This window comes from Nymphalis io, chromosome 2 (genome assembly GCF_905147045.1).
Source record: "Nymphalis io chromosome 2, ilAglIoxx1.1, whole genome shotgun sequence".
Taxonomy (NCBI): Eukaryota; Metazoa; Arthropoda; class Insecta; order Lepidoptera; family Nymphalidae; genus Nymphalis; species Nymphalis io.
Window position 1 is genome coordinate 8,905,531 of NC_065889.1, and position 11,603 is coordinate 8,917,133.

The window sequence follows — 11,603 nt, forward strand, 5'->3', positions numbered from 1 at the left end:
ATCTCTCATTCTTATTACGAAACGTCTTTTTTGTTTAAAGGATTACCTCATTGAAATAAAATTTCATTTAAATTTAAAATATGGATTTATTTACAAGTTAGTACCTACAATTATTATATAAAAAGTATATTGTAAATTATTACGTTTCTTTGTAAACGTTCGCATTTCTAAATTATACCCGACTGCAGAATACAGCAGAATTTTGTTTTATTTAAAAAAATACAGTTGGAATTTTTCCCTGTGGTATATTGAGAACAAAATTAATGACAATAAAGTTCGGCAAAGTGGTATTAAAATAAAAATAATTTTAAGAACTGCTGCTATTTTTTCAAACAATTAAATTACAATACCATCGAAAATTATTAAAAACCCAGTGCTAACTTATATCCTCTTCAACTCTTTTCTTTGCTCCTAACATTACTTACTATCACTAACACAATTAAATTAAATATGGACAAAAGTTTAGTAATTACTATTTTTGTCAACATATTTACACTATGAACCGTTACAAAGAATATCTTTTACTTATATTCCGAGCGTTGGTCTTCGTTTTTGGAAGCTTGACTGTGATGACAGACAAAAACGAGACTATGATGACGTCACCTAGAACTTAGTACTACAACATTGTCAAGGCGTATGTACTCCACATCAAATACGTATTACATATCATTGAACAGTGGTTCAGTCTAGGCTAGTCAGCCGAGTCAACCTTCATAATAATGATCAACTCATTTATAACAACTAGTAAATTAAAATCATATGGAATTCATAACTATTTGTTTTAGTTTTACAAAAATTTTGCTTCGCCGCTTGAAAATCTCGAATTTAAAGCTTGTGCTTTTTTGATTATGGATTTCTTTTGAGCCTCATCGAAGCGATTAACAGCCAAATCAACGTCTCGACTGAACGGGCGGCGTTCCTTTTTTTCTTCGTCTTTTTCTTCCTTCTGTGAATATAAACATTGAAATGTTACTTTTTTTTGTGCATTTATAAAAAAAACACCTGTATCCACTATATTACATAGCATGTGTAATAAATGTTATTAAAAAAAAGTAAAGATTGTTATCCTCTAATGATTACAATATGTTATATATTCGTAATAATATAGTAAATTTCATTAAAAATAAATTAGAAGACTGATAATACCTTCTTCTTCTTCTTCAATTTCTTTTGATGTATTTCCAACAGGCTCTCTTCCCTTTTATGTTTCTTTTTATGTTTTCTGTAAGAAAATTAAGTAAATTATGTAAAGGGTAAAATTAAGATTAACAGTTAATATATTTTAATTTGATTTATTACTTTTGCTTTGTGATGGTAGTATTATGCTTTGACTATTATATAAGTGAAATTTGACACATGCAGGTTTCATCACGATGTTTTCCTTTACCGTCACGCACGAGATGAATTATAAACACAAATTAAGCACATGAAAATTCAGTGGTGCTGGTCCGGTTGAACCCACGATCATTGGTTAAGTTTCACGCGTTCTAACCACTGGGCCATCTCGGCTTAAATTCTGCCACATGTGCATTCCACCAACCCACATTGGAGCAGCGTGGTGGAATAAGCTCCAAACGTTCTCTTCAAAAAAAGAGAGGAAGCCTTAGCCTAGCAGTGGGACATTCACAGGCTTTTAATGTAAAAAATCTTATTATATAAGTAACTATAATCTATGTATAGAAATAAAAGAATAACTGACTGATTGACATATCAATGCATAGCCCAAACTCGTGCTCAGTGCTCGAGTACCATGAAAATTTACATATAGGTTACACAATAGGCAAAGCACTAAGGAAGCATTTATAATAATAATAATAATAATAATATCCTGGGACATTTTTCACACACGGCCATCTGATCCCAAATTAAGCTTGTACAAAGCTTTTGCTATGGAAACCAGACAACTGATATACTACATATACTATTTTTCTTTTGTAAATACATACTTATATAGATAATTACACCCAGACTCAGGACAAACAGACATGTTCATGCACACAAATGTCTGTCCTGGGTGGGAATCGAACACACAACCTTCGGCGTGAAAGGCAAGTGTTCTACCAACCACGCCAACCGGCTCATTTAATCCTATAGTTTTGAGAAAGCTATAGAAATTGGTATTAGGCAATTCTGAATTATGATGAGAGTGAAGCCCTGGTTAAAGTGCTAACGCTTCTATATTTAATGAATATATTTAAATTTACCTAACAGCCTTCTCCTGTTCCTCGTCTCTACTTTCAATATGCCGGATACGTGCTTCTTTTTGAAGTGTTGTATTTGCATCCTCTTCTTTAGCTATACCTAAAGCTTTTCGGGCTTTATCTTCTGGAGTATCAGTCCAACTCGACCTTATCAGAGAAGTCTAAATTATTACACAAAGAATGGACCATTGGTATCAATTAGAATAGGCAACACATAAATTTAATAGATTGCAAAATACATTTACAATAATTTATCAAAGAAAAAACATATCAATAAAAATTACAAATGTATTAAATTAGTTGGTTTTATTATCAGCAGTCAAAGGTAAGGGTTTTCTTCAATTATTATGCTTGAGCTCTGAAATGACTTTGACATTGAAAACTAACTCAAAGTCAAGGCAAGGAGCTTTCGCACTAATATTATAAGAATAAATGCAACAAGTAAATAATATAATTATAAACGGCGAACTGAAAAAATGGAATTGTAACTAATTCAAATTATAGTGGTAAAAATTAAATTAAATTATGAAATTACTTAAAAAGCTTGTGTTACCTGTCTGACATATCAGGTCCTGCTTTTGCTCTAAAGGATCGAGCTTCCAAACCTAAATATTTAGCTTTGCCTTCAGGCAGCTCTAACATCCATTGCTCACGAGACTTGATATTTGAATTTTCTAATGAATGACCATCAAGGGATTTAATTTTCATTTCAATAGCTCTCTCTTCGAGGCGCTGATGAGCATCAGACCACTTGTCTTCCGCACCAGCAGGTAACGGGCCAATGCCATCGTCATCAGAACTCTCATATTTTATTATTTCTCTGACCACTTCACTATTTTCTGCTAAAACTTCGCGCATATTTTCTGGTATTAATGGTCCTGTAAGCAAATGCAATTGTTAATTCGAATTTATTTTTTAAATTATAATTATAAAAATACACGAACAGATGTTTACCTATATTTCGGGACTTGTTTTGTTTAGGCAAAGATGAACCCTCAGTTACAGGGGATAAGCTCTTTTGAAAACGTTTTTCTAGGTGTGGAGGTAAAGCTGGTCCACATACATCAAGTTTCGGTATTTTGTCTTGAGTATCTGTTTTAGATCGTTTTAATTTGTGACGTAAATCATTAGGATCAATTTCAATATCTGATTGGGAAATGTCATCACTTAATATTTCTCCTTCTTCACTACTCTCTTTTTGATTATTTTTTTGGGTTGAAGTTACTTCAGTTTCGGGGATTTTAGAAGGAACATCAGTTTTCACTTCTTGTATGTCAGTAGTACTACTTACCTCTACTGATGCTGAAGACTCTTGTTTCTCCTTATCAGCTTTTGAGCTTTTTCGTTTATGTTTCTTTTTATGTTTCTTCTTTTTCGTTTTCTGCAATTCTTTTTCCAAATTTAGTAATTTGGCTCTGAGCTTTTCATCATCAGATGAGTCAATTTCACTAGATTCCTCAGATTTTTCCTTTACAATTGCAGGTATCATTTTATAATAAGATCCAGGTTGTACTACATCTGATGCATCACTGCCATCATTTTCTTCGATTAAAATAGGACTATCACTTGCTTTTTTTTGAGTTTCTGAAGTAGCAGGTTTGTGTACTGCTGATTTTTTTGTAATAATTTCTGGAGATGATGATTTGTCAAGTTTGGATTTTATCTCAACTTCATCTACATTTTTTTCTTTCCCTGTTATTATGCCTTTTATCGTATCTTTTATAATTCGTACTTTTCCTGGAGATTTATAAGATCTGGATCTCGAGCGTCTATATTTGTCTCTACTACTGCTACGAATATCTCGTTGCCTAGATATCCCAATAGGGTCAATGGCATGTCTATCTCTATACCTATCTGGACTGCGTCTATTCCTAGTCCTATCTCCAGAATGTCTTCTTCTTGCAGGAGAATATCTAGAGTATCGATGTCTTTCCCTAGAGTGCCTTTCAAATCTCTCTCTTTCATCTCTCTTTCTGTCCATGTCTCTGTTTAACCTGTCATCAGGTCTCCTACTCCTTCCTGAAGATCTACCAAATAAACTTTCCCTTTTGGTATCATTTTCATTTGGTTTTTTACCTTGAGTTTTTGATTGACATTTGAACCTGCCAGTTTCTGAATCACTGCTTGATTCATCTGATAACATATTGCTACCTAAAAACAAAAAAGGAATTATATATGATTATGAATAAAAAACAAAGTATGACTTACATAATCCAATAGCTTTATTGTTTTAGATTTTATCATCTTAAACTATATTTACAATTTTTTGATTATTATGAAATTAAAACATTTTTGCAATTTTCTTTGCACTGTAACGAATTGATTTAAAAATCCCAGCTGTGGGGATGCCTTTTAATGACTGTCTCACACTAGACTGCCACACTAGATCTTTTAAAATTTGTCTTAATATAACAGCACAATCAATGTCATAAGCTACAGCTCGGAGAACATCCTCCATGTCTTGCTGAAGTCCACCATGATTCCAAAACTTTACTATTCTTTGCTGTGGAATCATAGGTAATTGCATAAGGTGATGCAATTTAGTTTCAGGATTTAAATCTTGATGACATTGAGCATCGCCCGTTGGAAAATCTACATATGCATGAAATTGCTGTAAGATTGGCCTGTAGAGTTCTCGAAAGTTCAATAGTTGTGGTTGAACAATATTTCGAACTTTATTTTTGTTTTCCCCAAAGGTCATTCTAAAATCACCAGCATAGCTCAAATTTGAGATTGCAAAATAAAAGTCATATTCTGAAAATGTTTCAGGTAGAATTAATAAGGCTGTGTGAACAGCTGACCGTAAATTTGATTGCAATGCATTTTGAAGGTGGGAACTGTTTGTTTGTTTTATTATCTCCACTGGTTTATGAAGTCTCCCAGCCAGATATAAGTCGTTCCAGTCTAGAAGATCAGCAATGAGATCTTTTTGTGACACAACACCATACTTTATAGTTACATTCTCTTCTTTGATGTCGACTAAAGTGTTAAAGTAAACTTTTGCACCCCAATTCTCTTGAAATCTTGCAACAAACCCTTTTCCTAGAAAACGGAGTGCTGAGTAGTGAGATGGATTCATCTCAATATTAGCGCCATGCCATCGATATGAATTATCAACGCAGTATATGAGATCGATCATATTATGCTTCTTTTGATTGCCTATTTGTGGTTTTACAGCTGATCCATATGCAAAGCAGAATGTAAAATTCTGTGGGAATTTGGATAATATTCTATAATAAAGAGGAGAAATATCCTTTACAGCACTCGCCACTTTTACCACTGTAGATGCCATTATTAGTAACAAAATATAAGGATGTTTGTAAGCTGACCTGTATGTATAGCAGTTTCCTTTGAATTTTATTTATAATATACGCCAACTGTGTAATTATTTTTTGTTTCGATAATATAAAATATTATAGTGAGTAATGCTGAAAGGGTTTGTTCATTGGTTAGTTTTAATACACTACGCTACGACGAATAATAACTGTGAGAATAACACATTTTGTCAATCAATGACCAGATTAAACGTCAAACTCAAAAATGAAATCACGCAACCAAAAGTAAAACTTAAAAGCGACACCATAGTTGATAGTACCATACCCATTACATTATCTATGGCATTATCATGGACTTACGAGGAATATACGAGTCACGAATAATATAACCTAGTTTTAGTTAAGTTATAAAAAAGATTATAGAATTAAAAGTGAAAATATGCAAATTTTAATCTTTTATTAAAATAAAAATCAAAGTAAATAAATAAAAGTTAAAGAAAATTGTTATTTATTATTTTTTTATTCTGGAAAAACTTTTTAATCAAAAACGATTGATTGATTTTTTAAGCATTTAAATTATAAATTGTATAACTGATCCTATTCTTATTTTATATCTATTTACTAATTAATCTGTGACGAGATCTACGATTGTCAAAACGTCAATTTAACTATTGTTAAATGTCAAATGTGAATGTTAAAAAATTATAAACTTCAAGTTATTGAACTTCAGTTCAGTAAACTTCAGTTAAAGAAAATTAAGAAAATACTAAACAGTGCTAATATTATGTGCTAAATATTAACTGTTTTCATTAAATATTTCATTTATATGTTTACGCTGTTGAGGAAATTTGTATAACAAGGTAATCATAGAGCCATGTCTAGCGCAGATCGAATTGATTTTGAGATGGAGGTAGAAGTAGAAAGTGCTTCATCGGGACCGCCGGTTGATTTGCCAAATCCCACGTCTCCCGCTCCTTCAACTGCTGGGAACCCTAAAAGTGTCGTGGTAACTACCGCTACGTCTGGTTCCGTTACTGTCTCCCTTCATCCTTTAGTCATTATGAATGTTTCTGAACACTGGACTAGGTTAAGAGCACAAGAGGGTTCACCACAAACTGGTAAGTCAATTAATCATTTTAATAATTATATATTGTGATTCTTGTGTGTTTACATGTTTTTTCTTTGTTTAGTAATTGGAGCTCTCATCGGCAAACAAAAGGGTCGGAACATAGAAGTCATGAACTCATTTGAATTAGTTTTTAGTGTCATTGATGGTGATATAATTATAGATAGAGATTACTATAACTTAAAAGAAGAACAATGTAAGTATTTGATATTCTTTGGTGTTTTGTCTTGATTCAATAAATTTTAAATATGATTAAGTAGAAAATCCACAACTTCTCTAGTGTGTAATTCAGTTTGAGACAAAAATTCTTTAAAATTGGCAAATTGTAGATTCATAATAGAGATTAACATTGCCAAAAAATTTTTGTTTTGGTTTTGGTAACTCGCAAAAATAGCCATATTACCTTAAAATGAGGGAGTTTTTTTCACCTGATGATAAGTGGAGAGTCCAAATGTGACTACTCCCAGTACAGTCGGGAAGAATATTCTGCACTAGCCGCCTCCGCCTTGCCGGCCATAGACAGAAACTTTAATTTTATTTACTTATATAGATGAAGTATATTATATTGTATGCTTATCCATATTTTTATGCATACATATTTTTCTGTGTATATGAAGTATAAGTATATATATAATAAATGAACACAATTGAAATTAATAATTTAAAAGTAAATATTAGTAATACATAAATCGCATCTCAAGAATGTTATGTTATGTTATGAAAGATGTTATGTTATACAGATAATAGATGGGTAATTTTTATATATTTCTAAACAATAACTACATTTTGTAGTGCTTTCACAGATTTTTTTCTAGTCGTTGATTAATTTGAGAATATAATTAAAGACATAAGTGGAAAGGTGTTGTGATAAAAAAAAGATGCATTTAAGTAATTGGCAGTTATGTTTTTGAGTTGATTACTTATTCATGTACATATGCCATTCATCCATAATGTTTATAACTTTTAAACATTTAAAATGTGCAACTTGAAGGTACCATTATGTGTATAGTGGTTCCATTCAGTCATAGGTTTTCATTGATTGTCACAAATATAAAGATTTTAAAAATGCGACATAACACCCTTTTTTATCGCTGGAAAAACTCGTTACGCGTTTCCCCACGGGAACAGTGGGGGGGTATGTGGGGCTCGCCGGTGTCCGAGGCGCCGAGTGCGCCCCGAACATCGGAATACCCACTAAAAAACCAGCGGTACCCTTTCCGTCTTAACGAGGAGCGCCACTGGATCGCTTTCGCATGCTACCGTGACGCTCTGATGTATGCGACATAACACCTTCATCAATGTATGTCGTCGATTATATCACTTCAAAACTCAAGAAGCACATGTATTTTGCCTGGAAAGAGACATGTTCAAATATATGTCTATCAACCAGTGTTTGTATTCCTTTGAATTCTACATTAACTTACATACAGGTTATCATACTAATTTTACAGGCAAATATGGTACCGACACATGTAGAAGTAGAAATATGTTTCTTATTGAGTAGTTAAGAACTTATATTTCGTAGACTAAATATATATTAATTAGTTTGATGTTTGTAGTTAAGCAAGTATTCTCAGACATGGACTTTCTGGGTTGGTATACTACTGGAGACACTCCAACAGAGAGGGATATAGCTGTGCATCGACAAATTTGTGATATTAATGAGTGCCCAGTGATGTTGATGCTCAATCCAGCCGGAAGGAAGGGCGATGTGAGTAGATTTTTTTTTTAATTTGCGTCGATGTACCGACGTAAACAAGTAAAGGTTTTACTTAGTGGTAATGACTAATGCTTTATGCCAGCCCGTGTTGGTAGTTAGCATCCATTCCATTATTCATCCATCCATTAATCCTCTGCTAAATAGTAGTATTATTGTTTTTCAATTGGAGGGTCGAGTGGGCCAGTGTAAATACAGGCACAAGGGATATAACTTCGTTGTTTCCAAGGTGATGAGCCACTATCATTAGCGATGTAAGGAATAGTTAATTTCTGGCTTTAATGTCTCTGGGTGGTGGTGGTTACTAACCATCAGATGGTCCTTTTTTCAGTCCGCCTGAATATAATTAATTTTACCTAAAAAAAGTGTTAAAACAGTACTTATTAATCTTTTCAGCAATTGCCAGTAGTATTGTACGAGTCGGTAATAGATGTGGTGAATGGACGGGCTACTATGCTTCTTGCACCTCTGACATACACTTTAGCTGCTGAGGAAGCTGAAAGGATTGGTGTTGATCATGTAGCGAGAGTGTCATCAGGCGAAGCGGCACTTAATAGCTTGGGTATACAATTTTTTTACATCATTTCTAGATTTACGTATTCACAGCCATTTTTCATATCAACGTAAATACATACATACATACATTTCATACAAACGTAAATACATGTGATAAATAGCGCTTTTAATATTTTCACACACAAAAACAAAGTACACACACACTATATCATAATTTATTTAACGTTTTTATAAATAAAAATAATATATATGGTAGTTGCGGAGCATCTAACGGCTCAGAGATCGGCTATAAAGATGTTGGTGTCCCGCGTGCGAGCCGTGCTGGCGACTGTGCGCGCCATCCGCGACGGCGCGCTGCCGCCGCGGCCGGCGCTCCTGAGAGAAGCGAGAGCGCTCTCTAACCGACTTCCACTGCTGACTTCTCAGCAATTCCGTACTCACTTCTATAATGTACGTTGAACTTGTTGCTTTATATAAACTTTATATTTTATCATCGTTTATTATTAAACGACGTCAATATACTTTTTTTTTTAAATAGAATAGGAAGGCGGATGAGCATATGGGCCATCTGATGGTAAGTGATCACCAACGCCCATAGACATTGGCATTGTAAGAAATGTTAACCATCGCTTACATCACCAATGCGCCACCAACCTTGGGAACTAAGATGTTATGTCTCTTGTGCCTGTAATTACACTGGCTCACTCATCCTTCAAACCGGAACACAACAATACCAAGTACTGCTGTTTTGCAGTAGAATATGTGATGAGTGGGTGGTACCCAGACGAGCTTGCACAAAGCTCTACCACCAGTAAATTTGTTTAAACATATGTATGTTTTATATGTATGTTCGCTTTTATCTTTTCCGTTTATGAACCGATTTTAATGACTATTTTCACATTGATATTTAAAAATGTGTTTTTATTCGAAACGTACATTTAAAGAAATTTTAAAGTTAAATTTTTACCTTTTTTTTGTAATTTAAGGCGATTTGTATTAAACTTTTCAGTAAACAAATTAGTTTAATAATGATTTCCTCTCTCGTTTCAGCAATGTAATGATGTGGCGCTTATGACTTACCTGGGTACGATCACGAAGGGCTGTAACGCGATCAACCAACTCGTGAACAGGTTCAATGTTTTGTACGACAGGCAGGGTATGGGACGCCGCATGAGGGGACTTTTCTTTTAGGGCGGACTCTAATATTAAACATTAAAAGTTAAATTAGGCTGTGTGTTATAGGATGTTTGGAAGATTACATTGGTTTCAACTGTCTACAAATATTTTTTATTTGTCAACGTTGGTTGAAATTTTAATAAAAAACTCATCACCCGTGTTATCTACAAGTTTACAACTTATTAACCTAAAGAACTCCTTGCAGAATAAACTATTTTTAAGTTGCTTATTCAGTAAATTAAAAAAAAAATAATAAAGTGTAGGTTGAAATTTGTTAGGGATTGTATTCATTATGGAATATCGAAAAGTCTCGCATATTAGAATTAATATTAGTAACTAATGTGACCTAAATTGCAATCGCGAATGTTGCGGGCATGATGGATATCTATTTTTTTAATTTTATGTTAATCCGAGCAAATCGGAAGCAAATCGGAATAGCAGGCGTCACAAATTTTTGCAATCTCTGACTTTTTTTTAAATGAATTATTAAGCCGTTTCCAAACGAAAAAATTCAGATGGCAACAATAATATTATATTACTCTAGTCTAATAAATAATGTTTAAAAAGACAATGTATATCTCCAATCCGTAATCGAATGTACTTCTTGCGGACTTCGTGTTGACAAGGCAGTTAAATAAAATGTCCGTTTTAAAAACTAACCGTTAGTCACGTTCCATTGTAAAAATGTCATAATGTGAAACGGAATGAAAAATAATGAATGCGTTCATTATAAGAACAAAACGTAAGCCTCAAATAGGATGTAAGTTTTGTTCGTAAACATAAAAATGGATCACATAGAGCACGTTAATAAATATTGCACATCGACCTATGAAAAGAGACAATCAATCAATTCGCCTTCGTAGAGCGTTATCTCTGTCGCACAAAACACTAACAATCCGGTATCTATTAGGAGTTGTAAAACAATTATGAGTTTCTTTGTAATTGAATAAAATACAAATTTTTTTATATAAATGCTGTCTTTAACTTGTAGAAAAATAAAATAAAAAGATAATGTTTATATCAGCGGTTTAGAGCACAGATATTGAAATGGAAGAAATTGGGAATTTTAAAGGTGTTTGTTATGTATGTAAAATTAAAAGGAAACAACTACAATATGACGTTGTAAACAATGCTATATCTGATCAGATATATGTATAAAAAAATGGTGTGTTTTATTCAATGACACAGAAATTCATAATTGTTTTACAACTCCTAATAGACACCGGACTGTTAGTGTTTTGTGCGACAGAGATAACGCTCTACCATGCCGAAATTAGTTGATTGTCTCTTTTCATAGGTCGATGTGCAATATTTATTGAAGGGCACTAAACATTATCCGACTGATTTGGAATGGATTTTGTCAAATGTCGGTGTTTAGTCAAATATCATAAACACATAGTTTCAAGAGGTCTTAAAACTGTTAATATGTGTATTTTTTATGTTTGTAAAAACAAAAAAGCCATTAACATAAATGGGCCGGTTAATGACGCATTTGATGTATGTATGTAACTGGATATGTAAATTTTTTAGATTATTAAAATCATAATAAAAATAAACATAGCATTTTATTTCGACGTGTTGTAATTACTAAT

The 11,603-nt window shown here is 33.1% G+C and overlaps 3 protein-coding genes across 3 annotated transcripts; 1 reads left to right on the forward strand and 2 right to left on the reverse strand.

Moving 5' to 3' along the window:
- Window positions 1-263: 263 nt before the first annotated feature.
- On the reverse strand, window positions 264-5,797 carry LOC126776166 (peptidyl-prolyl cis-trans isomerase G). Its single transcript, XM_050498469.1, has 6 exons — window positions 5,531-5,797; window positions 3,156-4,352; window positions 2,755-3,079; window positions 2,205-2,348; window positions 1,147-1,222; window positions 264-946 (listed from the first exon to the last, which is right to left on the reverse strand). The coding sequence occupies exons 2-6, from the start codon at window positions 4,342-4,344 to the stop codon at window positions 788-790; spliced, it is 1,893 nt and encodes a 630-aa protein (XP_050354426.1). The 5' UTR covers window positions 4,345-4,352; window positions 5,531-5,797; the 3' UTR covers window positions 264-787.
- Window positions 4,402-5,537, reverse strand: LOC126776176 (phosphatidate cytidylyltransferase, mitochondrial). The gene has a single exon (XM_050498480.1). The coding sequence runs from the start codon at window positions 5,491-5,493 to the stop codon at window positions 4,483-4,485; it is 1,011 nt and encodes a 336-aa protein (XP_050354437.1). The 5' UTR covers window positions 5,494-5,537; the 3' UTR covers window positions 4,402-4,482.
- A 382-nt stretch (window positions 5,798-6,179) lies between the features above and the next one.
- On the forward strand, window positions 6,180-11,567 carry LOC126777861 (COP9 signalosome complex subunit 6). The gene is made up of 6 exons (XM_050501107.1): window positions 6,180-6,594; window positions 6,667-6,798; window positions 8,162-8,313; window positions 8,716-8,881; window positions 9,092-9,285; window positions 9,886-11,567. Exons 1-6 carry the CDS (start codon window positions 6,351-6,353, stop codon window positions 10,024-10,026), a joined length of 1,029 nt encoding a protein of 342 aa, XP_050357064.1. The 5' UTR covers window positions 6,180-6,350; the 3' UTR covers window positions 10,027-11,567.
- The last annotated feature ends 36 nt before the right edge of the window (window positions 11,568-11,603 follow it).